The 27511-nt window shown below is 44.7% G+C and overlaps 1 protein-coding gene across 13 annotated transcripts in view; it reads left to right on the top strand.

The window, feature by feature from the left end:
* Positions 1 to 27511, top strand: part of Caln1 (calneuron 1) — a 491884-nt gene that overhangs the window by 287004 nt on the left and 177369 nt on the right. For all 13 annotated transcript variants that reach the window (NM_001077201.2, XM_017598405.3, XM_063271556.1 and 10 more), the window contains 1 exon segment: positions 23034 to 23146. In NM_001077201.2, coding sequence (NP_001070669.1) covers positions 23034 to 23146 — 113 coding nt within the window.

Genomic DNA, 27511 nt, shown 5'->3' with positions numbered 1-27511 from the left:
GTTCATTTGGTGAAATGAGAAGCCAGTAAGATGACTCAGTGGGGGAGAAGTATTGATGCTAAGCTGGAGGACTTGATTTAGATCCCAGGGATCCACATGGTGGAAGGAGAGAACTGGCCCCTACAAATTGTTCTCTCACCTCCACACATGCCCTGTGGTACATTTGTGCATGGGCACATGGTTATAGATGGATGAATGGATAGGTAGATGATGGATGGATGGATAGATGGATGGATAGATAAAGTAAATGAGCAAATAAAAGTAAATTAAGAGATAAGTAAAAATTCTGAAATTCTCTTTAATATTCCCTTCTGGTGCAAGATGGCTGCCACCTCATATATCTTCATGGGATGACATCCAATACTATATTGTCCCCTTTAAAGGAGTGAAAAAGGTTCTCGGTCATCACTGATTCCTTTCCCATATATTACATCACACTGTCCATAATTTGAAAAGGCAGCCACATTCTTGTAGCAACTATTTAAGATGGTCCCTTCATGCCAGGCGAGATAAAAAATTGCATTTTTTTAAACTGAAAAATATTTTTAACTATTCTTTGACAATTCCTTACATGTGTACACTTTGTTGTGATACTGTCAACTTCTGCTTCCCTCTCCACACTGAATATCCCCTAGTTCATTTCCCTCCTCCCTGTATGTCCTCTTGGGGTTAGTTGGTTTGTTTGTTTCTTATAAGCTGCTGTTTAGTTCCTGCTACCTGTTGGCTGATCTTGGTTTGCCCTCGTGCAGATAACCATAGCATCTGTGGGTTTATGAGTGAAATGGCCACACCCTGTCTAGAAGACCTCATATCACAGCACTCCTCCCATCTCCAGCTCTAACACCATTCTCACTACCTCTTCTAGTAACTATAATTGTTTTAATCCCAGGTGTGGGATATGCAGTTGCTTCATAGCAAGTGATTATGCTTTGTCTCGTGCTCTACGAGGGGAGTGGTCTTGGCCAGCTGCAGGTAGTTTAATTCTGGGGACTCTGGAGAGGGTATAAATGAGAGAGGGTCTGTGGCAGCTGCTGCTCCTGGTTGACATTATTGTGGTTTGTCAAGTGGCCTCGGGCAAAAAGATGAGAAAAAGAATTTGGAGATATCCTGACAAAGAAGATTGGATTTGCCCCAAGGAACCCAATGCTTCTAGTCAACAGGAAGTAGTTTATTTTGTTGGCTGAACAAAATCTATGATGCCTTTTCCCTCTAACCTTCTCTCTCCTACCAACCCTTCCAAGAGGGTTGGAAGACAGTAAAGGTTGGAAGGGTGGTAGATAGAAGAACCCAATAAAATAGTCAAAAACCCACACCAATGTATAATTAAAAAAAATAACCTGTGGGCCAGTTGTGATAGTACATGCCTGTAATCTAAGCACTCAGGAGGCTGAGGCTAGAGGATCAGCACAAGTCTGAAATCACCCTGGGAAATATATTGACTTCAAAACCAGCCGTGGCAAGACCTTGCAACAACTGACAACCAACCAACCTAATAATCAAAGAAATGAAAAATGAAAAGATATAACATAATTAATGGAATGTGTAACATTGTTTCTGGGGGCGGGGGGTGTGAAGAAGTATCTATTCACCTGAGATAGGGAACCATCAACAGACCAGAGTAATGATATCACTAATGTCCAACCTAGTGAACCAATGAACTTATCGGGGTTACGTATATGAGCAATAGTGAGGGAGTCACAGGAACAAAAATGACTCAGAGACAGCTACATCACTGAGAGATTGTTTTAATATGTGTGTGTTGTGACTCATAAAACTGCAATGGTGAAGTTGTATTCATGATTTGCAGGCAGCATGGCAGATTGGGTGTCTCCTCTCTTTAGCAACCCTTATTGTTCATACAGCCATGAGAAGGGAGGGTCTTGGGAATATGGTAAGTTTCTGGGATTTCCTGAGACTTTTGGGTTGTGTACTGCCTGAGTTTTAAGAAGGCACCCTGTAGAACTTCCTAAATATTAAAGAGCTTCTATTTAGAAGGTTCATTAAGAATATTGGAGTCTACTTTTTTAAGATTTATTTATTATTTATAAGTACACTGTAGCTGTCTCATTGCACCAGGTCTCTTTATAGATGGTTGTGAGCCCCCATGTGGTTGCTGGGATTTGAACTCAGGAACTCTGGAAGAGCAATCAGAGCTCTTAACCACTGAGCCATCTCTCCAGCCCCTGGAGTCTACCTTTTGTTTTTGTTATTGGTTACCCTTGTTTTGTTTTGTTTTTTCTTGGTAATGTTTTTTGTGTTTGTTACTATGGTAAGGTAAGTTTCATCAAATAAGCCAGGAGTACTTTTTCCTTTTCACAAAATGTATTAGAAGAGATTGTGTAGAATTGAGATTGCATAAAAGAAAAAAGAAAAGAAAAAGCATGTGTTTGGGAAAGTTTGCCAATGAAGCAAGTCATTTAGGTCTTAAGATTTATTTATTTATTTTTCTTTTCAATATTATCTATCTATCTACCTACCTATCCATCCATCCATCCATCTATCCATCCATCCATCTATCCATCTATCCATCTATCTATCTGTATATCTATCTATTTGTAAATCTATCTGTGTGTATGCATGTGTGTTGTGTGTATGTATGTGCATATACATAGATTGTAGGAGGGCACATTTAGAAGTCAGAGGACAACTTTCTGGAGTCAGTGCTCTCCTTCCACCATGTGGGTTCCAGACCATCACACTTGGCAAGCATCTCTACCCATGGACTCATCTCATTAGTTCTCAAGCAATTATAATGGCATTTTGGGATTTTTTGTTTTTAAGACAGGATCTGACTCTGTAGCCTCGAGTGTTCTGGAACTCACTGTGTAGATCAGAGATCCACCTTTCCTCTGCTGCAGTTTTTAAAGTAGGACTATTGATGACGAGTCTTTCCTCTTTGGGAGGTTTTGTGCTGTGTTAGCAATGAGTCCATTGCTTTTGTTTTTCTTGCCTGCTGTGTATGTTTTATTATACTGTGGCTATATACAAATCTCATCAGACAATGTTATAGTTTTTGTTTTGTGTCAACCATGAAATAATCTCCTCTCTCTCTGTCTCTCTCTCTGTCTCTGTCTGTCTCTCAGTCTCTCTGTCTCTGTCTCTCTGTCTCTCTGTCTCTCTCTCTCTCTCTGGTGTGTGTGTGTGTGTGTGTGTGTGTGTGTGTGTGTGTGTCATACCTACACATGTGTTTGCCTGTGCACGTAGAGGTCAGAGAACAATTTCAGCTTTAGTTCCTCAGATGCTATTCACTTTGTCCTTAGAGACAGGGTCTCTCATTGGCATCCTCTAGGCTGGCTAGCTAGGGGGGTCCATGGAGCTGCCTGTTTCTGTCTCCCCACTGCAGAATCACAAGCACGTCCCACTCTACTTTAGTTGTTGTCCTATATAGCAGACCAGGCTGACCTTGAACTCTGAATTGTCTGCTCTGCCTCTCAAGTCCTAGGATTAAAAGAGTATATCAGTAATCTTTGATAACATGACTATTTTACCATGTGTCTGCATTCTAGGGATTGAACCCAGGTCCCGATGCCTAACTGGTAAGCAGTTTGCTAAATGAGGCATCCTCTTAGTGCCCCATTGAATGTATTTTTAATGAGATAATAGCACTGACCATTTCCAATGTTATGAGTTCCCTTTTCATATAAGTTTCTCTTTCTGAAGAATATTCTTTAAAAGCAGCCCTGTTGGCAATGATTCCTGTGCCTTTTTTTTTTTCTCACTTGAAAATATCTTTATTTCACCTTTGTTTTAGAAGGCCAGTTTCACTCTGGGTTGAGAGCTTTCTGTTGGCATGTTTAAAAATGCTTTTCCATTTCCTTCTGTCTTCTATTCTTTATGGGGAGAAATCTGCAGTATTTTAAATTATTCTTTCCATGTTGGAAGTATAGCCTTTCTCCCCATCAGCTACCTGGACTTTTCTCATCAATGTTGTTTTTCAACAATTTAATGATGGTGTGCCTGGAAAATGCCTGTCTGTCTTCCCTCTCTCCTCCTCCTTCCCTTTTTCCTTCCTTCCTCTCATTGTTATCATTGTTGTCTTCATCATCATCATCATCATCATCATCATCCTCATCATCATGTGTATAGGTGCATATATATGGAATTCAGAGCGTACCTTAGGAGTTGGTTCTCTCCTTCCACCCTATCAAGCCGCGGTCTCTCTTTTTGTTTATGTTGCTTGGAGGACTTCAGAGCAACTGGCTCGTGATTTTCCGAGTGGTTCTCCTATCTGAGCCTCCATTCCCACTGTAGGGGTGATGAGGTTATTAAGACGTGCGCCATTGCATGTAGCTGTCACAGAGATGCTGTGCATTCAGACGCAATGACAGATTTACACAGGGGCTTTTTTGCTGAACCATCTCCCTGGCTCCCTGCCTCCCCTCTGTCTTTTCTTCCCTTCTTCCCTCCCTCTTCGTCTCCTCCGTCTCTCTTCTCTCACTTTTCTCACCCCACCCCTCTTCTTTCCCTTCCCTAGACGAGGTCTATGTAGCCCAGGTCTCTGTGTAGAAGCTTGTCCGCCAGGGCGGCAGTAGCAGAAAAATAGAATGCAGTGGGGTTAATGTTCATCTTTATTAGTGAGACCCTGTATGAAGCAGAAGGAAGGAGAGTGAGAGGAAGTGATGGGGAGAAAGACAGGAAGGAGGAGGGAGAGAAGAAAGAGATTAGGGAGGGAGGTAGGAAAAGACGATTAAGACATATCGAGGGCTTTAATACACTTTTGGGGGCGTTCTGGTTGTTAACTTGACACTGCTTGAGTCATCATAAAGGAAGGAGTTTCAGTTGAGAAGAATGCCTCCATGAGATCCAGCTGCAAGGCATTTTCTCAATTAGTGATTGATGGGGGAGGGTCCAGTCTCTTGTGGTTGGGGCCATCCCTGGGCTGGTAGCCTTGGGTTATAAGAAGGCAGGCTGTGAGAACCAAGCCAGTAAGCAGTGCTCCTCCATGGCTTCTACATTGTCTCCTGCCTTCAGGGTCCAGACCTGCTTGAGTTCCTGTCCTGACTTCCTCCAGTGATGGACCACAGTGTGGAAGTGGAAGCAGAATGTACTCCTTTCTCCCCAGCTTGCTTTTTGGTTACGGCGTTTTGTTGAGGGAACAGAAACCCTAACCAAGACAAGGAGTGCATTTAGTAAGTTCACAATGAAGACTAAAAAATATCACAGAGGTTGTAAAGCATAGAAATCGAGAGAGAGAGAGAGAGAGAGAGAGAGAGAGAATATGAATATGAATATCACAGATTCTCTCATATTCCAAAAGTGCTTCATTTTTTAGGTGAAGACTTTTTTTTAATGAAGGTTGTACTTTATGTTTGATCTGCCCCACCTTGGTGTGTGTGTGTGTGTGTGTGTGTGTGTGTGTGTATGTATGTGTGTGTGTGTGTCTGTGTCTTTGTGTGTCTGTAAGTGTGTAAAGGTTTGAGACAAGGTCTCAATATGTGGTTCAGGATATTCTCTAACTCACAATCCCCCTGCCTCAGCTCCCTGAGGGTTGGGATTACAGGAATATGTACCATGCCCCCACCTGTACTCTTTTACTGACTACTTCATTGCGTTCCCAAGCAACGATACACGTTCCAATTCAACACTGGAGCATTCTTAAACCAAAATGAGAAGAGAAGATGGTTCATGATAATTACACTTACCAATGGTTGACCTATGGAGAGTCTCGACTCCAGGTTAACAGTTGAAAACAGAAATGACACAGAGCACTGTGCTGAAGAGAGGAGAGACACATTGAGCCCTCAGATAAAAATGAGAATTAACTCCCAATTACTCACTGCCAGAGGCGAAGGCTTAGGAAACAATTGTTGGGATGCTAAGCTAGGGATGTAGCTTAGTTGGTAGAGCGCTTGCCTAATACGTACACAGTCCTTGGTTTCATCCCTCAAGTTATGGAAAGTGTGTGTGTCATCCGAGCACTCTGTGTCAGAATGTCACGTTAGTCATCCTCATCAGAGAGACCACTCTGATGGGAACATCCAGCAACTGAAGGGAACAGGTGCAGAGCCCCACAACCAAACATTGGGCGGAGCTCAGGGAGCACTGTGGAGGAGGGGAGGAAAGGATTGGAGAAGCCAGACAGGTCCAGGACACCACAAGAACAAACTCCACAGGATCAACTGACCAGGACTCAAAGTGGGCTCACAGAGATCAGGGAGCCTGTATGTGTCTGACCTAGGTTCTCTGTACGTAGGTTACAGTTGTGTAGCTCTGTGTTCTTGGGCGACTCCTAACAGTGGGAGCAGGGGCTGTTTCTGACTCTTGGCCTGCCTTTGGGGCTTTTTTCCTCCTCCTGGGTTACCAGCCCTGATGTAAGAATATGTGTCTGGTCTTGTTATGCTGTGTTTGGTTGACGTCCCTGGGAGGCCTGCTCTTTTCTAAGGAGAGGTAGGGGGTGGATCTGGGGGGGGAAAGGGGTCTGGATGGGGTGGGGGAGACTTGGAGAAAGGCAGGGAGGGGAAACAACAGGTGGGATTTATGAGCAAAGAATAAATAAGAAAATTACACATTACACACACACACACACACACACACACACACACACACACACACATGATATATATCCCACCCACGGCCCTCCCTCCTTTCATGGTCAATACACACCCTACTGAGACATTATCTGTGAATCTCTAGCTCAGAGACTTCCTAGGATGGTGAGTTTATATCAAAGTTGCTACTCCCAAGGTCCTTCCCTTCATCCTACTGGGAATGAAAGCACCTGAGTTTTGCTTTGGAACCACCTCCCTCCTCAGAGAGTGTAAGAGTACATCTGCTTTATGGATGGTGACTCTTCCCTTAAGAGACCCCACCATGCCTTGTGTCTCTGGTGCTGGAGCCTGAACCCTTCTTAGAGGTTTTACCATTCTCCTGACTGCCTGCATGTCTGTCGGTCTGTCTGTCTGCTGTATCAGTGTGTTTTCTACCAAATACTTTGTTCCCCAGTAATCCATCTCAGGGTCTCTCTTGAACCTCTACCTCAATCCAAACCTAAGACTTTGAAATAGAAGCAGAAGGAGAAAGAGTTCAAGATTATCTTTGGCTCCATGGTGACTTTGAGGCCAGCCTAAGCTACTTGAGATCATTGTCAGGAAGAAAGGAAGGAGGGGAAGGAGAAAAGAAAAGAGAAAAGGGGAAAGGGAGAAAGACAGAGAGAGAGGGAAAGGAGGAAGAATGAAAAGGAGAGGGAGAAGAAGAGGGGAGGGAGAGGGAGGGGGGAGAGAGGGGGGGGATATGAGAAAAAAGAATAAGAGGGGTAAAATGAAATAAAACAAGAGAGCCAAGGAGAAGAGCTGTTTGGAGTCAGACTGGAAGAGCAGAGCCTTCTGAACAAGAGGATGTCTAGACACAGAAGGCTGGTGTTAGTGGGAAGGAGAGAGACCGGGACAGAGTAGAAGAAAAAGGGGTCTGGCTACCCTAAGGGCAGAGCAAGGGAACCATCAATGTGCTTACAAAGTCAAGGTCTGCTTGGTATCCACTGGCAGGGAACTGCATCTTCTAATTCAAATCAAGAAATACACAACCCCATTATGTACCAGCTATTGTGCTAGACCCTGGGGACACTGCAGGGAACAGCGAAGGCATAGCTGTCATCCTTTAGAAATTAAGATGGGAGGAGAGACAACCAAGGTCTCAAAAGCACATGTCTGTTACAAAAGGGGGGAAAGGGACAGAGGCAAACAGGCTGTCTCAGACAGTGGGTCTCCATGATGTAACCCCTGCGTGGGATCCTCTAGACATCCTTTCTGAGAAAAGGCCATGGCTGAGTTGGTAAAGTGTTTCTCCTAAAGGCATGCAGACATGACTGTCGTGCTTATGTGAAGATCCAAGTATTATGACGCTGGGGAGTGGAGGCAGGAGAATCCCTGGGGCTCATTGGCCAGCTGGCTTACCCTACTTGGCAAGTTCCAGCCTAGTGAGGGACAGTGTCTTTAAATATTTTAAATTTGGGGGCTGGAGAGATGGCTCAGCTAATTAAGAACACTGACTGCTTTTCCAGAGGATCCAGGTTCAGTTTCTAGAACCCACATGTCAGCTAAGAACTATCTGTAACTCCAAGATCTGACACCCTCACATAGATATACATGCAGGCATATGTATAAACATATTAAATATGATAAATATATTAAAAATTCTTCTAAATTGGATTGTGCTTGAGAAAGGACACCTGAGATTGTTTTCTTGCACATGCACACACAAAACCACTTCACAGGTTAAAGCAATCCTCCTGCCTCATCCTCTAAGTGCAAGATGACTAGTGTTCATCACCACACCCAACTTCTCTGTGGTGCGTAAGGTCATTTGGAGGAATAAGCAGCCAAGAAAGTCTTTAAAAATAATTAAGGATAGAAATCTATATCTGGTGCTAAAGTGTATTATAAAATTAGAATAATGAAAAATATTCTCAGGTAAGAATGGATAGGAGATAACACCAGGTGGCTCAGACATAAGCCACGGTAAATATAGATAATGCCACAAATAATTGAGTGAGGGAAAGGCTTCTTTCACAAGTGGTAGTAGAAAGATAAGAGTTTAGGAAGAAAAAAGATTTTTTTGCTCTTCACTGGATTTTATTATAGGATATTTAAAAAATATAAGCCACTCGGTGTTATGAGAAAGAAAAGAAGATTGTAAGTTCAAGGGCAACTCATTAAATTTAGTAAGACTCCATATCAAAATAGAAAAGTATAGAGACAGCCAGAAACAGAACTTGGTGCTAGTGCCCTTGCCTAGGATTCCCCAGAGAGGAGCTGGGACGTGGCTCAGTGATAGAGCTCTTGCCTAGAATCCCCCAATGAGGGTCTGGGGGCGTGGCTCAGTGATAGAGCTCTTGCCTAGAATCCCCCAATGAGGGTCTGGGGGCGTGGCTCAGTGTGAGAGCCCCTGCCTAGCAAATATAAGGCCCCAGTGCCACCAGAAAAAAAAGTTCCAAAAAAACCACAGAAGAATCAATGTAGCGCGCTCTGCATGTTAAATAATAACAGAGTAAATTAAACATTTAGCAATAAGCTAGTGAAACATTATGCGGAGAATCTGGCGGTGGAATAGCATTTTTCAATGCCAAAGGACTTCATTAAAAGATTAATATAAAGGATGAGATCAGATAATTCACAAAGGGGAAAAAAAACGTAAACATGAAACACATGAAAGCTATCCAAGCTCAATAGTATGAAAATCAATGCAAATGGGAGAAACAATAAGAGCATTTTCCAACACACCCAGGAAGGGAGGATTTTAATTTTAAGTAAAGAGACGGAAGGTGCAGTTGGCTGAGCCTTCTCGCACTGCCGGGATTGGGCAGTGGCAGGCCCTTTCTGATGGCCGTTCTGTTTATAGCAAAAGCTCTAAGGTTCTTTCCCCTTTGATTTGGTAATTTCTTTTCTGGTATCTGTCCTAAGGAAATGTGGTTAGCAATTTGAAAGATGGCTACCCCGTGCTGTTCCTCACTGCGCTGTTTACAGTGGCAGGAAGATTAGGAAAGAGTAAAGAACAAAAATAAATAAAGCCTCAACCCAAAGCCAGAGATGAATCACCTTCCATTTTCCTGTGTGTCCATACACTTAAAAATTAACATAACATTTTCCTACCCATTTCCTTTTCTGTTATTAGTTTGAGTAGAGGAATAACTGGGTATTGAATATTGGACCTACGGCCTTAAGCTTGCTAGATAGACGGCTCTACTTCCCAGCCATCTCTCCAGCCTCACTGGGGCAATTCTAGGCATGCTCTACCACGGATCCAGATACCCAGCAACTCACTGGAGAGTTCTATACAAGTGTTCTACCACTTGGTCGAGCCCTTAGCCCCTCACTGGGGGATTCTAGGTAGGAACAGCCACTAGGTATACCCCAGTCCCTCACTGGGGGATTCTGGGTATACCTCCACTGAGACATGCCCCAGATCCTCAGCGGGACATTCCGAAGCAAACAGTACAACACTAAGTTACACTTCCCAGCCCCTCCCTGCAGGACTCTAGCCAAGCTGTCTACCACTGAACCACACACCTAGGCCCCCTTTTCACATTTTAATTATGAGACAGGCTCTAAGTAAGTTGACCAAGATGGTCTTAAACTCACCATGTGATATACTCAAGCTTGGAGTTGTGAACCTCCTGTCTTACCCTTTCAGATAAGGGGAGCGAGCTTCCAGGCTCGCTTTCTTTGCTACTGTATCGCTAACTTTCCTCCTCTTATTGAGGCCTCATGCCCATTGAGTCCATAAACCCTTAAAGAAACCCATAGATTTTCAATGGATCCTGTGCCTTTTCAGAAGTGGCACGCAATGCATTTGCAAGCAAACACTCATCTACTCTCCTTCCCTGTGCTCCAGTGATCTTGTGAAATAATTCCTGAGGCATAATAATTTGGCCCAGGAAAGTATTAGCTGAACCCTGAGGACCTCCTATAAGAAGTGTAGCTTTTGAAATCGTATAGAAGACGCCATTACCAACTTACATCCCACAGAACGTTGCACGGCCCCCTTCTGAAGTGTTGGGTGTGAAACGATAATGGAAGAGAAAATGGCGCTCCCAGGAGAGACCCTGCCACTAGACTATAAATAAAACAAATCAAGCATTTTGGAAAGATGGCTCGGTTTGGTTAGCTGCTTATCTTGTAACTTTGGTGAACTGAGTTCAATCCCTAGAACCCCGCATTAAAAAAGAAAAAAAATTCTAGTGTTGTGACAACACATAGAACAGCTCCAGAGAACTGACTGCAGATGCCTCCTTGGGACTCTGCCAGCCAATCTAGCTTATGTGGAGGACCCTGGGTTGGGCAAAGCGTACTGCCTCAAAACAAAAGAAAACACCCCAAGGTTACTTGGTTACAACATCCAAGGTTGACCTGTGACCTCTACACACAAATACAGAGAGCAGGGAGGAAGGGAGAGGACATGGGGGGGGGGAGATAATACAAAAACAATGCTGTCCAAAACAAGCTACCATTCTCCAGGAAAAACCCACAAATGGGAACCGGGGCGCTCCCAGCCCCAGCTGTAAGCAGAAGGACTTAGAATCACCTTGAAACAAATTATTTGAGCTTTTAAATTTGGACTTAAACTTGAGCGTCATACTTCCTGGAATTTGAATATCCGACTTTACATGCATTTTTTTAAGCCAATAAAGGAGAAATAGCTTAGGCAGTTCAAAGAAATCCTTTTAGGAAGAGCTAGATATAGACGTTGCTTTTCAACAGTCTCTTGAAACCCTTTAGGGGATGGAGAGCTGGCTCTGTGGTTAAGAGCCCTGGATGCTCTTGCAGAGGACCAAAGCTCAGTCTCTAGCACCCATGTTGAATGGCTCACAACCAGTATAACTCTGGCTTTAAGAGATCTGATGCTCTCTTTTTGCCTCTATGGGCACCTGAGCATGCACACACGCGCGCGCGCGTGCACATCACTCCCGTCTTCTACTTGCCAGTTTTTTAAATATGGTAACTGTGATTAAGAAGCAATATCTAACACAGATGGGCTAGGGAGAGAGTTCAGCATGTAATATACTTGTTCCATAGGTGGGAAGACCACAGTTTGGTCCCAGTATCCACATAAATTCTGGGTCGACATAGTGGCCGGCCTATAATTCAAACGCTTGTCAGGCAGAGACTGGGAATTCCTATAGCTAGCCTGACTAGTCAAATCAGCATACTTTACTACGACTTTACCTCTGTTTATAAGGTAACGACCAATTGAAGAAACCCAGCGTCAACCTTCGGCCTTCACACCCACATATATATGTGCACGAACATTTGCACACACGTGTACTCCCCCTCCGTGAATGTGTATTGTCCTTCACACACACACACACACACACACACACACACACACATACACACACACACATGAAAAAGAAAACTCCCAACATGCATTGCACTGTAGGTCCTGCCCGTCTCCCATCTGCTTAGAGCACTCTACAGAAGGAGACTAGAACCCATGGTCCCGTTCAATCCATCCCTGGTGCATCCTGGAGTATTTCGGGATCCAGTTCTGTACTCTCCCCTTGTTATGTCTGGGTATAAAATGTTTCCCATCGGCTCCTATGTTTTGACCCTTGGTTGTTTCGAGACATTGTGGAGCCTCTAGAGGCCAAGACTTGGCTGGTGAGTAGTCACTTGGGATGGGTTTGAGAGTTCCAACCTGGCTACGCATCCCACCCTTTCTCTGCCTCCTGCTTTGCCACAGTGTGAGCAAGCTACACTGTAAACTCTCGGTCTGCCAGAACCAAGTGGGTCTCAGCTGCCATGCCTTTCCCACTATTACCCATCAGCCACCTCTCCTCAAACAAGGAGCCAATAGAAATAAAGATCTTGTCTTTAAGGAAGATCAAGTTGGTGACGAAGATCGACCATCACACCTCGCTTCCCTTTGTAGCCTTTGTAGCTCTTTCCTCCTCAAGGATTTACTGACGACAGTTGAGAAGTCGTCTTGGGAACCCAAGGCACCAAGTACGATGATTTTATGGATCCACCATGGTTCTCTGCTTCTGGCCTAAGCAGTGACTTGTACACTTCACCTCTATGGCCTGGGATATGCCTACTGTGTGTATCTGTCCCTCCGGGGTAGATTTCACGAACTGTATAACTTCTCAGTCACATAGTTTACACTACCAATGTCACCCACCAATGCTCACCAGCTTTTTCAGCCTGTTCCTTTCCTTCCTTTAGTTTTCCCAGGGACTTTATGACGATTTTTCATCCTCCTCGAAAGTTCAACCGGCTCTTCCTAATGAGCACGGTACAGATCTGGGACCCCTGCCGCTGCCCGGCCTAGTTCAAGTTCATTACTGTGGCTCGCGGAGCCATAGGTGTCCAGAGGATGGTCCTTGGCAGTCTGGCTTGCCGCATCTCTTGCTAAGTGGATCAAGATCAGTGGAAGCTACCGAAGGGAGGGCAGCTTGGAAGGAGTGAGCATCCTTCTTTCTGCATTCGCTTGTTTAGTCAAGATTCATATAAGTCCACTGCTAAGTAAAAGAGTTCACAACTAGCCTGTTGACATAGCTCAGGGGGTAAAGATGCCAACCGCCGAGCTTAGTGATCTGAGTTTGATCCCTGGAACGCACGTGGTTGAAAGGGGAGAACCGGTTTCAGTAAGCTGCCCTCTGACCTGGGTGGGAACGGGCTATGCTTGATGGCAGAAGATACAAATAGCTATGGCTTCAGCAAGCAGAGACTGTCTTTGACATAGGATGGAGAGGGAAAGATGGTTGCATCCATTGTTATAGATGATGGTTAAGTCTAGCTTTCTGCTGTGCCTTCCCCAGTGCCCAGTATTGTAGTTTGCTTCCAGATACTCACTCCGGGTGAGCCTGCCTCATTCGGACGGGAAGTAAAAGGCTTATACCAGAGCCACAGCCCCACACAGATGTAATTTTATAAATATTGCAATTAAGAATCCTTTGAAAAGTAAAACAGTCTGGACTTAGAGAAATAGTCTCTTATCTATTTGCATGCCTTATTTTAAAAAAGCAAACAAACAAACAAAACCTAGATTCCTGGCCCTCTTGTGTATGGAATCTAGATTTTTAAAAACAAGGCATAGAAGCAGAAGGAAGACTATTTGGGAAAAGAAAATGAACCAGCAAGAGAGGAGCAGAGGATGAAAGAGAATCAGTTATGTGTGTCTAAAAATCTCATGGTGACCCTATTATTTTGTGCAATATATGCTGATAAATAACGCCTCCAAAAATCCTCCTGTAGCTTGGAAAGGTGGCTCAGTTGGGATGGGAAAGTGCTCGCATGAGGACCAGAGTTTGGACCCTTAGCACCAATGCAAGAGCATATACTTATAATCCCAGCGGTGGGGAGGCAGAGACAGGAGGGTCCCAGGCATTGTAGCAGAACTGGTGAGCTCTGTGCTCTGTGAGAGATCCTCTTCAGATAAACAAGCTGGAGATGAATTGAGGATGACCACCAAAGTCAGTCTGTGGTCTCCACAAGCATGCATACATGTACACATATACCATATACATGCATGTAAACCTGTAAGGGTAGTCACTCCTGCATTTCACAAAAGGTGACTGGTCCAGAAATTGTTCCATGTTATAGAAATATTTAATCTCAATCAGGGGCTTCTACCCTGCTTTGATCATTTAGTTCCCGGATAAAAGACACAGAACTTATATATTTATAGTAAGCCTTAATTAGCACCTAAACCCGAATTATAATTTGCCATGTTTTGTCTGAGCTGGTCTTAACATCAATTGACCAGCCCTCATGGCCAGGTTTTCATAACTTGCTTAACCTATGGTGTCTTTCCTCCTCCTTTCTCTCCTCCTTGATATTCTCCTCAAACCCCAAGCCAGAGAATCCAAACCCTGCCTATCTCAATTCTGCCCAGCCATAGGCATCTGTATTCACCAATCAGGGATGACTTAGGAGGCAAGGTCACTTGGGCAGACATGTGGACTCTCATCTCTGGGGCAACCAGGTCTTGAGGGGTGGGGGTGGGGCGTATTTAGCATTATAATGCATAGCAACAGATCAAACCTCAATAATTCCACACATACCTTTGGGGACATTCGTTAATAGCTATTTGTGGTGACTCTGCCCCGTTTAGACTTGTTTCTCAGACTAATTCTTTTTGGGAGTGGGAGAAATTTAAGTTGTGTGCTGGATTGTGTGTGAGTGCCCTGGCTCCTCTGGCAATGGACCATCTGTGAGGATGACTAAGGATGCTCACTGCAGGCACAGTGGCAATCTGGGGAACATGTGGCTGTTAAGACAGTGGCCATTTACCTTAAAGTTCCCAAAGGTCACCTTTCCCAGTTACCCACTAAATCCCTTCCTCGGGGCTAAGAGAGGAAACCACATTGTAACAGACTTTGGAGGGAAACATGAACCTTATCAAGGCTGTGTGCTGGGGTCTCTGATGCAGACAGGCATGCTCTACTGCAGGGTTGGTTAATATTGGGTTTGAGTTGAGCCCTTGCCCCTGCCATGTGCTAGTTCTCTGACATTTTCCACTCCTTGCTTTAACCCCTTCTTGCCTAATGGTTACCACTGGTAAGATGTGAATTAGGAGAATTCTTCATAGTGTCAGAGTGGAAATAAATTTATATAATACTCATATACCAGACATTAGATAATGTCGAACAACTATCTCCTGTTGCTTATTATTACTCTTTCTTTTAAATGATTAAGTGACACCTACAGAGATAAGAGCTAATCATTACAAAGACATTTTTGTTTTTCAAGTATATGTATTTGCATCTTTATGTGCACTTGTGCATGTGCACACAGATGCTCTCAGAGTCTAGAAGAGGGCACCGGATTCCCTGGAGCTGGAGTTCCAGGCGAGCCACCTGATTTAGGTGCTGCTAGCTGAATTCAAGTCTTCTGGAAGAAAACCAATGCCCTTAATCACTCAGCCATCTTCCCCGTCCATGAGACAGTCATTTAGATTACTCTGTGTGTGTGTGTGTGTGTGTGTGTGTGTGTTTTCATGTTCTTGTATGTCTGGGTGTGCGAGGGTGTGTTGTTGCACATACAACTCTCTGTTCATTCATATGAAAGTCTAAGGTTGATGTTTTAAATTATTTTTAATCACCCTTTTCACCTTATTCATTGAGGCAGACATCTCAGTCAAACCCAGAATTCGTCCAATCAGCTAGTCTTGTTATCTTATAGGCAGGTTGCCATGCTTTCTGGGAACCCAAGTCCTCATGCTTGCAAGGCTGACCCTTTAATTACTAAGCTCCAGTTCTAGAATCTGGTAACTAGTCTCTAGTTCCTCTGTCCAGACCACAATTTCTAAGTGATAAATGGGTGGCTTGTTTTTTTCCAGGACCAAGGTAGATCTTAGAAGCTTTGGGTCTGCTAGTCAGTTCTTGCTCTGATGGTGCCTTTGGGCAAAAGTAGCATCTACTTGTGAGGGGTACCTGGTGCTGTAATGAGCGGGACCAGAACTCCTGAGAGCCCTTGAGATGCACAATGCTTTGCTCCTCTGGGCCTCTGCATGGGGTAGATAAGTAGGTGGTCCCTCCTCTCTTAGTTGGAAGGTAGATTTTTTTTAAACTTATTTTTAATTTCCTCAGGCTGAGAATCATGGACAAACTCCCTTGCTAGTCTTCCAAGTAGGAGAGAATGGTGACCTTGAGAAGGAGTGTGAGTAACAGGCATGTTGGACACATTTTAGTTAAGATTTCATAAGGTCTGTATACAAATAGATCTACACCTTTGAACTGAAACACAAAGACGTTACGATTGTTAGAGTTTGTAGCCATAATTTTTGGCTATTTTATTTGATTCTTATACCTACCGTTCTTCTTCACCCCAATCCCCTTCCAACTCTCCAACACTAGGTGGGAGAGAGAAAGGGTTAGAGGGAAAAGGGGAGTATTGATCTCGTTAGACTACTTTCTGCTGATTAGGGGCATCAAGATCCTTGGGACCAGTCTAATCTTCATGGTCAGGATATCCAGTTTCTTCTTCTCCTTTCTTTGCTCAGAACTACTTAACAAACTACAGTCAAAGGAACCAGTAGCAGCAGGGGCAGCAGCAGGGGCAGCAGCAGCAGGGGAGTAGCAACAGCAGCAGCAGCCTGGGGAACAGTAGAGCCTCCCTCCTCTCAGGGCTCCTGCATTTTTATACCCTCTTAAGAGTTCCCTGAACTCCAGTCATAAACATCTTCAGCTGGCAGAATCACACCACTGTCGGAGCATGAGACAATTCATAGTTAGCTGCTGTGGACACCTGGGGTTAAAACAAAAACCATTCACATAACCTTGTAGCAATAGGTGATTGGTCCACTGCAATATCCCCAGTAGCTATGGTGGTGCAAGTTCCTCACCTGCTCAAACACACACACACACACACACACACACACACACACACACACACAGAGAGAGAGAGAGACAGAGACAGAGACAGAGAGAGAGACAGAGAGAGACAGAGAGACAGAGAGACAGAGAGACAGAGAGACAGAGACAGAGACAGAGACAGAGAGAGACAGAGAGACAGAGAGACAGAGAGACAGAGAGACAGAGAGACAGAGACAGAGACAGAGAGAGACAGAGAGACAGAGAGACAGAGAGACAGAGAGACAGAGAGACAGAGACAGAGACAGAGACAGAGAGAGACAGAGAGACAGAGAGACAGAGAGACAGAGAGACAGAGAGACAGAGAGACAGAGACAGAGACAGAGAGACAGAGAGACAGAGAGACAGAGAGACAGAGAGACAGAGACAGAGAGACAGAGAGACAGAGAGAGAGAGACAGAGACAGAGAGAGAGAGACAGAGACAGAGACAGAGAGACAGAGACAGAGACAGAGACAGAGACAGAGAGAGACAGAGAGACAGAGAGACAGAGAGACAGAGAGACAGAGACAGAGAGACAGAGAGACAGAGAGACAGAGAGACAGAGAGACAGAGACAGAGACAGAGAGAGACAGAGAGACAGAGAGACAGAGAGACAGAGAGAGAGAGAGAGAGAGAGAGAGCGAGCCTATATTTAATATGCCTTAATCAGTCCAATGGCTGGGCCACTCCTAAAGTTCCATGTTATAAGCGCCTCCCCTCCAATACTCCTGAGTTATTACCTTCTAAAACCTATATCCCATCTTTGCTACCCAAGACCCAATGGGGGCGCTGCTCTTCCCCGGCTTTTACATGGTTGGTGCTCTGTCTTCTGCCGTTCCCAAACCTGTACCTTATTCTTCTCCTGGCATGGTGATTCTTCTTCTTCTCTAGGTCCCCTTGCCTGAGAATTCTAAAGTCTTGCCTCTGTCTCCCTGCTTAGCCGTTGGCTGCTGGCAATTTTATTTACACTGGGGGCAGGGCCCCACAGTGTCTTACAGTGGGATTCTTGTGCAATATTTGGGAACCTAATTAATATAATGTAAGCATCAAATCAAATCTACAACATTCCTCCTTTCATCCATTTAAAAAGGCCTTTTCTCTCAGCTACACATTGAACATAGGTATAACAGTGACGTAAACTATCAGACATACTATATTTTAATAGTGTCCAGTCCATCAATTTTTATCAATTTAGATATATTACTCAATATCTATCCTAATTTAAAGAGTTTACAATTCTATACCTAAATTATGTTTGGATTTTAACTTGCGTTACCGTCTGAAAACCATCCTTTCAAATCTACATCATCTTCCTCAATGCTAAACAACTTAAGTTTGATTAGGAGACTATAACTGATCTTCAGCACTGTCAGAGGTATGAGAATGAGTCCTGTTTGATTTTCTCAAACTTTTCTTTTCTGTAGCCAAGATCTTCAGGAGGGTCTTCCCTGCTCGTATCTGATCTATGTCACTCTGGAAGGGGTCCAAAGCCTTTTCTTCTTTCCTATTAAGGCAAATACAGAGCTTCTCTTCCAAAACAACACACCCTCGGTCCAGTAACTTGAAATCATCAAAGGTATAGACTGACTCAAATTAGCAGCCTCCTTTCTCTTTAGCCCTGCTCTATTCTGACCTCTCTCCCAGAGGACTTTTAATATCATAACCACCAAACTTCCAACCACACACATTTTGATAATTAAAACAATTCAAAGCAGTTAAAGCAATCTAAACAATTATTATTATCATCCATCGAGACAGCGTTTCTTCACTATCCCCTCTCTTGTTCTTACACGATTAATTTTTAATAGTGACATCAAGGCCTAAATTTCTACTATTTGCCTGAGATAAGATTTTCTCCCTACTCCCTGCCTTGCCCTACATGATCAATGGCCTCAATTTATTTATTCATCAACTGGGTCTTTAAGGAAACCAAAACTCTCACTAGGAGAGCTAGTCATGGGTGAGTCAGAGTGTGAGCTGGTTCCACAGTATATGTGTAGAGAATGTAGGAATCCAGTGTTTTAAAATCCTTCTTTTTATCTCCTTTCCCCTCCTACTTAATATTTGTCCTTTCTCCTTCCTTTTCCTCCTTTCTATTCTTTTCCCCTGCCCCCAACTCCCTTTTCCTCTTCCTTCTTTCTCTACTTCCTCTCTTCCTTTTGCTTTCTCCTCTCCTTCCTCTTTTCTTGCTTAATCTCACTTCCTCTTTCCCCCTCCGTCCTCCTTCCTTCTCTTCTTCAGCTTCCCATTATTCCCCCTCCCCTTTCTTCTTTCTTCTCTTCCTACCTTGATAGATAACTTCCTGTTTATACTCGGGAACAAATTCACCAGGAATGCCTCGGAAGTCATCCTCTCCCGTGTCTCCGCCAGCATCACATTGGAGAGTTTTCTATTCAGAGGTACTTGCTAATCTGAGTGGCCAAGGCGAAGTCATTGTTTGTCAGCATATTCGTAGCATACCAGCAAGGGTGAACTTCCAGCTTCCTTTATCTTGTCAAACAGGGAAAGAAAAATTGATTTCCACTCAGCATCTCATTGACTGCTCCACCCCATTTGGTAGATTAATCTTCCTTTTCCCTCTAGCTTGTCTCACCTCCCTGATCCTCCCAGGAGTTTCATCTACCAGGCAGTGTGTTCCTAGACAATCTGTACTGAGTTATTGACATCCTGATGATGACATCTACTTGGCCACTGGGCATAGGTTTTGAACGAGTGCTCCTTGGAAGCACAGACACTCTGAGAGTAGATTAATTTCTGGGTCTTTATTTTGGCATACTACTGGAGCTTAGGTAAAGAGGTGGAAAGCTGTTGGTTGTGTTGCCAATTTAGATGGTAGTAAGGGTTCCTAACGCCATGTTGATGACTTGCTGGGGGTCACTCAATGCCCTGAGAGTTGACTTTGGCCTGGAAAGTTGACTTGACAAACACTTTTTGGTGAGTACCAGCTCTAGCATGAAAACAGAACAAAATACCCCCCTGCCTCAAAAAAACCAATTGATGCTTAACTGAACAAGGGAAAACTTATTCATTTTCCAAGCATATTCTGAATACCTGTTCTGTCAATCAGTCTACATAGATGCCTTCTGGGGCTACTTTTCCTGATGAGACATGAACAAATGTCTATTCGCCTCCAAATAGAGCACAGATGACAAACCGAAGAAATGGTTCCACTGTGGTCTACTTCTGTGAACCAGTGGGTATATTGGGATTGCTTACAGGAGCACGGGTGACTCACAGGCAGCTGTATCACCAAAATCTGCCCAGCATGGGTGATGACTCAGAAAGGCTTCATCTTAGAGCTCCCTGTACTTGGATAACAGGTGGGAGACCTGCTCTGCCCCCGATAGTGGCTACTTATGTAACGCTGAAAGGGGCATTTTGAATCTTGTGAATTCTAGGGGCTTTCTGTGCCTGGTAAGTTTTGTTGACTTCCCCTAATCAAAAAGAACCTTTCTCCGGGAGAGACTTCTCATTTCATAGGAAATAGTCATACAACTGCTTTGCTCTCTGACCTTCCATAATCGAGTTCAGGGGGTAGGGGAGTAAGGCAAACCCAGACGGGATCACAAGGTGGTAAGTTCTGTCCCGATGCACATGAAGTTGTAGGAGACTGTGCTGGGACTTTTCCTGGGATAATGTGAACAAACATTTGTTCACTTCAGGTAGGCACCAATAACAGAGCAAAGGAATGATTCTGCTAGTTTGTTGAACCAATGAGTTAACAGGAGTTACTTATACAAGTACAAGTAAAGGATTACATAGAGTGTCATAGGTCACTTGAAGGCAGATGAGACACTGAAAACTCCACTGGAGAGGGGCCTTGTGATTCTTGTGTGTTTCCTGAACTTCCTGGGCCTTATGAGTTTCCTGAGCTTCTTGGGTCTTATGAGTTTCCTGAGTCTCCTGAGTCTTGTGAACTCCCTCTTCCTTCCATCAGGGAATGTTTCAATTCTGATCAAATAGCTACATAAATACTGATGAGAAAGAAAATTTGGCAGGTTCTTCCTGGTGAGATAAGGTATGGCCAGGAAGCAATAAAACAATAACAGCATTGTAGTTCCTACTCTGAGAACAAGGTGGTATTCCCCAGGAAGATCATAGATAAAGACATCCCTCGGGGGACATAGCAGCAGGCACATAGAACCAGAGGTGAAAACAACACATTGCTTTTTATGCAATGGTGGGGATAATAAGGCTACAAGAGAAAGAGGCAGGCTTGGAAAGTATACTGAGGTGGTTTTCTTAGTTTTGGGTTAAAATATCACTGAAGTTTGTAGAACAGTGTTGTATCTGCTTTGTACAGTAATTTCAAACCGTATGGAAGATGATGTAGAGGCAGCAGTGTGGTGCCAGGATCTCAAATACAAGTATTGATTCGTGGAAGCATTGTCCCACCAACCTTGTTAGAGGGAATCATCTCCTGGAGAAACGACAGAGAGAATTTTAACAAGTATTTAAGGGGTTAAACCCTTTAGACATAATGACTATATTGATGTTCAGTTTCAAGGATGACGTTGTGACTTTTGTCACACATGGCTGGACAATTTGAGGTATAGAGAAGCAGCGGACGGGAGGTGTGGTCATGCTAAGTAGGAGGGGGTGGCTGGACATTTAGGTAGAATACAGTCATGAATTGCTTAATGATGGGGAAAGGCACTGAGAAATGTCTCATCAAGAACTTCATCCTGCTGTGACTATCAAAGTGCATACTTATAAAAGCTTAGATGCTACACTGCTAAGCTAGTGTGTGTGAGTGTGTATGTACGCGACAGGTGTGCACACCTACACACTTTGTATGCATGAATAAAGCAGCACAGGATTGACTTAGGAACAAGAGGAAACGATAGGGTCAAGACTTGTAGGGCTGGAAATGTAGCTTGGTCAATAGAGTTCTTACATAGCATGTACAAAAGTCCTGGGTCCATCCCCAGCACTGAATAAACTGAGCATGATGGCACACGCACGCGATCCTGACACTTGGAAAGTGGAGATGGGGAGATCAGAAGTCAATGTCATCCTTAGCTCCATTGCAAGTCTGAGGCCAGCCTGAGCAACAACAAAGTCTGACAGACTGCTTTTGAAAAGAGGTGCAGAAATGTATAATATTAAATTTACCAATCACTGCTACTTCATTGTGATAACTTAACATTTTAAAACAAACCGGACGTTGGTCGGGAAGGCTTATCGTCTCAGTTATTCATGAGGCTGAGACAGGAGGATTGCAAGCTAAGGGCCATCCTAAGCTACAAAGTGAAATCAAGGCCAGCCTGGACAAGTTAGTAAGATCCTGTCTCTAAACCAAAGTAAACAGAAGGCTGGGAATATTTCTCAGTGACAGAACACTTGCATAGAATCCCCAGGTGAGGGGCTGGGCTGGGGATATGGCTCAGCTGTAGAATGATTCTTTAGAATCCTCTAGTGAGGGGCCAGAATGTGGCTCAGAGGTAAGTTAATACTTAGCATATGCCAGTGAGGCACTCCGGGGACTTGGTTTAGTGTAGAATACTGTCTTAGGGTTTCTATTGCTGTGATAAAACACTGTGACCAAAAAAACCCATGGGTTGGGGGGTATTTCAGCTTACGTGTCCAGATCATAGTTCATCATGAAGGGAAGTGGGGCAGGAACCTGAACTTAGAGGTAGGCACTGAAGCAGAAGCCATGGAGGAGCGCTACTTACTGGCTTGTTCCTCATGGCTTGCTCAGTTTATTTTCTAACGCCATCCCAGATCACTTTCCTAGGAGTAGCTGGCATCATTCGCACAAATCATTCGTCGAGAAAGTGCCCCACAGATTTGTGAGGGGCTGGGGGCGTGGCTCAGTGGGAGAGCACCTGCCTAGAATCCCCCAGTGAGGGCCTGGGGAAGTGGCTCAGTGGGAGAACCCCTGCCTAGGATCCCCCAGTGAGGGGCTGGGGGCGTGGCTCAGTGGGAGAGCACCTGCCTAGAATCCCCCAGTGAGGGGCTGGGGAAGTGGCTCAGTGGGAGAGCCCCTGCCTAGGATCCCCCAGTGAGGGGCTGGGGGCGTGGCTCAGTGGGAGAGCACCTACCTAGGATGCTTGGGCACCTGGGTTCAGTTCCCAGTACCAGGGGAAAAAATGAACAGCGTTAAACAATTCTCAGTTACATCAGCAGATCTTTTCATTTTATTTAGGTCATGCCAAAGAGAAAAAGAGTTGTTAAATGCATCAGGGGCTATTGATCATGTTTATGGTAGTTTTCACTCATATATCTCTTTCTCCTTCCAGGAGATGGGCAGGTAGATTTTGATGAATTCATGACGATTCTTGGACCCAAGCTGGTATCATCCGAAGGTCGAGATGGTTTTCTTGGAAATACGATAGACAGTATCTTCTGGCAGGTAAGTGAGATTTTCACATAAGATTAAGTCGGGCAGTATCGTGTTTTCTGGGATCAACTAGCTTTGACTATGAAGTGTTGGGTATTTATTCCGACTGCAATGGACCTTCCTGGACTTGGGTGATGGGTGTTTTTTGAATTTGTATCTCTCAGTTGAACTCTATGCTATGTTCTGTTACGGTTTGAGCTGTCTCCCCACGTCTTTTCCTTGGAACAGAGTTTGCATTTGTGGAGGTGAAATTCTTCCACATCTGACTCATAAAGGGCTTTCTCCTCAAGGCATTGAAAAGGGGACATTGGTATGGCCTATGATAATTCTTACTTTGAGCTAAGCTCTTGAAAGTTCTCAGTGTAGGGGTTCAAGAGAAACAGTGAAGCAGGTTGTCCTTTTGGGTAAGAGGTTTACTGGGGGGAATTATTAACACTATCGGCAAATAGGCATGAGAGGGGTTCTGAAGAGAATTCAGTTCCATGAGATAGAGAAGAGGTCTCCTCTTAGAGCAGAGGTTCTCACCCTTCCTAATGCTAATTAGGAAGGCTCTCTACTGACCCTTTAACACAGTTCCTCATGTTGTGGTGACCCCCCCAACCATAAAATTGTTTCACTGTTACTTCATTGCTGTAATTTTGTAACAGTTTCAAACCATAATGTAAATATCTGATATGTAGGATATCTGATATGTGACTCAACAAAGTGGTCACCATCCCACCGGTTGAGGACCTCTGCCTTCCTTAGACGTGCTGGGAGTGGGGTGGGGGGAGAGGTGGTGGCTCTATGCCATGCAGTCACCAAGGGCTCTGTAGGACGTGCTTCCGATCAGATGTGTCTGTCCTCTTAGTGACAGGAGTTGGTCCCCTTGTGTGTGTCTGTCACGGGGTGTGTGGTTACCGTAGTCCCTGATTGCTCAGGGTGCTTAGTAAACGTCTTCTGGGAAAGTGAGGATTGCATACTGGTTCAGAAGCCATCACAGCGTGCTAGCTTTCATTTCTTCTATGACAGTTTTGATGACATGAGAGAGGAGGGAGGAGAGAGAAGAGAGGGAGAGAGAGGAGAAGAGAGAGAGGAGAAGAGAGAGAGATAGGAAGTATGTCTCTTTTTTTCCTCCGTGTGTGTATGCATTTGTGTGTGTGTGTATGTATGTATGTATGTATGTATGTATGTATGTATGTATGTATACAGGTAATCTTGGTCTCAGTAGCTTCCAGCTCAAACCTGACAATCCCAGGAGCTTCCCCACTGGCAGGGTAGATGGTAGCTTGTATTGGAGCTTGACACTACTCCTGCCCTTTATAAGACATGTCGGTCTTATCTAAGGACCTGCATCCAGTTCTATAAATCTGCAGCCAGTCCTGTCTTGTGAATCCTTGTTGGAGATTACTGATGCCCACATTCTAATTATTAAGAGTGCCACTAAATCATTTTTACTTCACGTCTCATTTTAAGATGTGACTATTATTTTATGGGTATGGAATTGGGGGAATGGGTCATTAATCTTTGTTTTTAAAACATGAGCCAGATACGTTATTGAGTTCAATTGAATGGAATTTCTTCTTAGGCGTCTAAAATGCTACAGAAGCCGGGCAGAGGAGTGCAGACCTGTGATCTTGGTACTTAGGAGACTGGAGCAGGAGAATTGCTCTGAGTTTGAAGCCAGTCTGGGATACAAAGTTTGCAGGGTGAGACCCCGTCTCACAAAAGCAAAAAACTAAACCAAAGTGACAGCAAACGGAAACAAATAAAAACCAGGAAAAAAAATAAATTAAAATATTGCAAACACCATCAAAACACAGTATTCCCTTGATTTCTTAAAACAGTTTTCTCTTTAGTAAATACACTTTCCTAAGATAGATAAGCATACGATTACCTTTTCCTCATCTCAAATCTTACTCAGGTACTTACCTAACATATAGCCAATGAGCACGTAAATACCTTTCATTTGGCTGTGACAAAAATAGATGACAGAGACAATTTAGAGGAAGAAAGACTCCTCTTGGCTCACGGTTTCAGAGGATTCAGGTGGCCACGTTCACATCACGGCCATGGGACTTGCCATGCCTCATATGGCAATGGGAGAATGTGACACAGGAGAGATGGTCACTCACTTTACAGTGGGCACAAGAAGAGGAAAGAAACCGGGAAAGAGTCAGGCGTCACATCCCCGAAGGATCTTACTCTAGTGACTTGTCTTCTCGAGAGCCCATAATGTCCCAAAATGGAGTCATCAGAGAATTTAAACCATAACCCTGGAGGAGACATTTTGGCTTCAAACAACAGTGCCATTCTTCAGCCCGTCCAGGTTGAGCCCGTTCAGGAAAGGACAAGTTGTCCCCCACCATCTGCCCTTTACCATGAGTTCTTTCTATACTGTGCTCTGTTTTCATGGTCCGCCCTAGCCTAGGAAGATGCCACAGGGCACCTGAGCTCTGTTCTTTTTCCTGGTGCCATCTGAGAGGAAGGAAGGAAGGAACGAACTATAGGCATCATATCCCTATCCCACACGGCGGCCCCCGTTCTCCAGATTTTTTACCATATGGCCTCTCCATGACCAGTGTTTTCTAACATGACACTGACTCTCTTTAGCACAGTTCCGTCATGCCAGCATGATCACAGGCTCTCTGGGTCTGTTATACTGTAGCTCTCCCTCCTCTGGAGTGAGAAGACACTGGAACACGGCACAGTGAGCCAAGGGTGGGGAAGTTGCACCTGAGGTGACTTCTTTTTGAAAGTGTCCTTTGTGTGACTGCACGTGCGTGACTGTCCCTGTGTATGCACGCACATACATGTCCTTCTTCAGGAGCCATCTACCTTTGAGTGAAGCAGGGACTCTCACTGTCCTGGAATTCACTGATTGAGCTGGCTTCGCTGGTCAGCAAGCCCTTGGAATCTTCCTATTCCAGCTTCCCCAGTTGCTTAGATTACAAGTTCAGGCTGCCACACACAGGTGTTGTTGTTGTTTGGTTTGGTTTGGTTGGTTTAGATTTTGTGTGTGTGTGTCTGTGTGTGTGCGTGGAGAGGAAGACCTGGTTATCAAACTCAGGCCCCTCTGCCTGTAAGGCAAGCATGTTACCAATTGAGCCGTCTCCCCATCTCCATCCCCATCCCCGTGCTTTGAGACTTAAATGATCCCTGGAATGCAGCTCCTTCTCACTCCTGCAGTTACTCCCACCAGCACAGAACAGCAACCAGCAAACAGAGGAGCATGGTCAGTATCCAACTGCTGTACTCCACCTCTGCTCTACTACTTGATCACTGAGAGGCAGCTTGAGAAAGGGTGTGAAACACTGGCAGCAGCCATCCCTGCCTGGAGAGAAGTTCAGGGCCTCCGTGCTTGGGTGGCTGGAATGGGGGGAGTGGGAAGGGTAGGGGGTTGGGGCTCGGAGGTTAAGAGAGGGCTGTGTGCACGTATGCACATGTGCAGGTGACACACTTGCACGAATGTATCTGTTTCGGTCTGTGGCAGTGGTTGAAGCTAGCAGAAGAAAGAGGAGCAGAAAGGCCAGTCTCTGACTCTGATATTCCGGAGGGGACACTACTGTAGAAAGGATACCATTGCTAAGAGACAGGCAGGACTTTCAATCAGAGCCCGGTATCCAGTTCTCGCTGAGGCAGAGGTACTTGGCATCACGATCACCAGAGCCCACAACAATGAGTAACTCTGCAGGTCTCACACTTTCAGTAAATCAGGAATTAGAGAGCAGCTCAGCTGGATGTTTTGGCTCTGGATCTCTCAGGGGATGGCTGTCAAAATGCCTGCTGCGATTATTAGAAGGGCTTGGCTGAGGTTCCTTTAGGCAGCCTCATTGCCCTGGCTGGCAACCTGTTCTCAGATCTCCACCATCAGGGCCTGTCCATAGACGCTAGCCTCTCTTAACTTGAAGGATAAAAGAGAGTGCATTGCACAATGCGTGAGAACTTTTAGACTGAGCTTTTGTGCGCCTGCGCGCGCGTATGCATTCTTCTGTAAGGGCATGCGCACATGTATGCACATGTGTATGGCGGCCAGTGGGCATCCTTAGGCACCATCCACCTTCTCTTTGAAGCAGAGTCTCTCACTGGCTTAAAGAGCACTGAGTAGGCTAAACTGGCTGGCTGGTGAGTTACAGGGATCTACCTATGTCTGCCTCTCCAACATTAGGGTTACGGGTATGTTCCGCCATGCCTGGCCCTCATTGTCTTTTTTAAGTATGGGAGAAAACTACCTGCCAGTGAAGTCAGGTAATAGGGGCTGTCTGGGGCTATGGCAGAGGCTAGCTCTCAGAAAGGGTAAAGATCCTTTAATCAGGCTTCCAGGGTGTTTGCGTGTGCACGAAGATATGCATACATATATGTGCACATGTGCGTAGAGGCTAGAAGTCACCTTCAAGT

Source organism: Rattus norvegicus, chromosome 12 (genome assembly GCF_036323735.1).
Source record: "Rattus norvegicus strain BN/NHsdMcwi chromosome 12, GRCr8, whole genome shotgun sequence".
Taxonomy (NCBI): domain Eukaryota; kingdom Metazoa; phylum Chordata; class Mammalia; order Rodentia; family Muridae; genus Rattus; species Rattus norvegicus.
The sequence above is the reverse complement of the archived record's forward strand: the minus strand, read 5'-3'. Positions and strand labels throughout refer to the sequence as shown.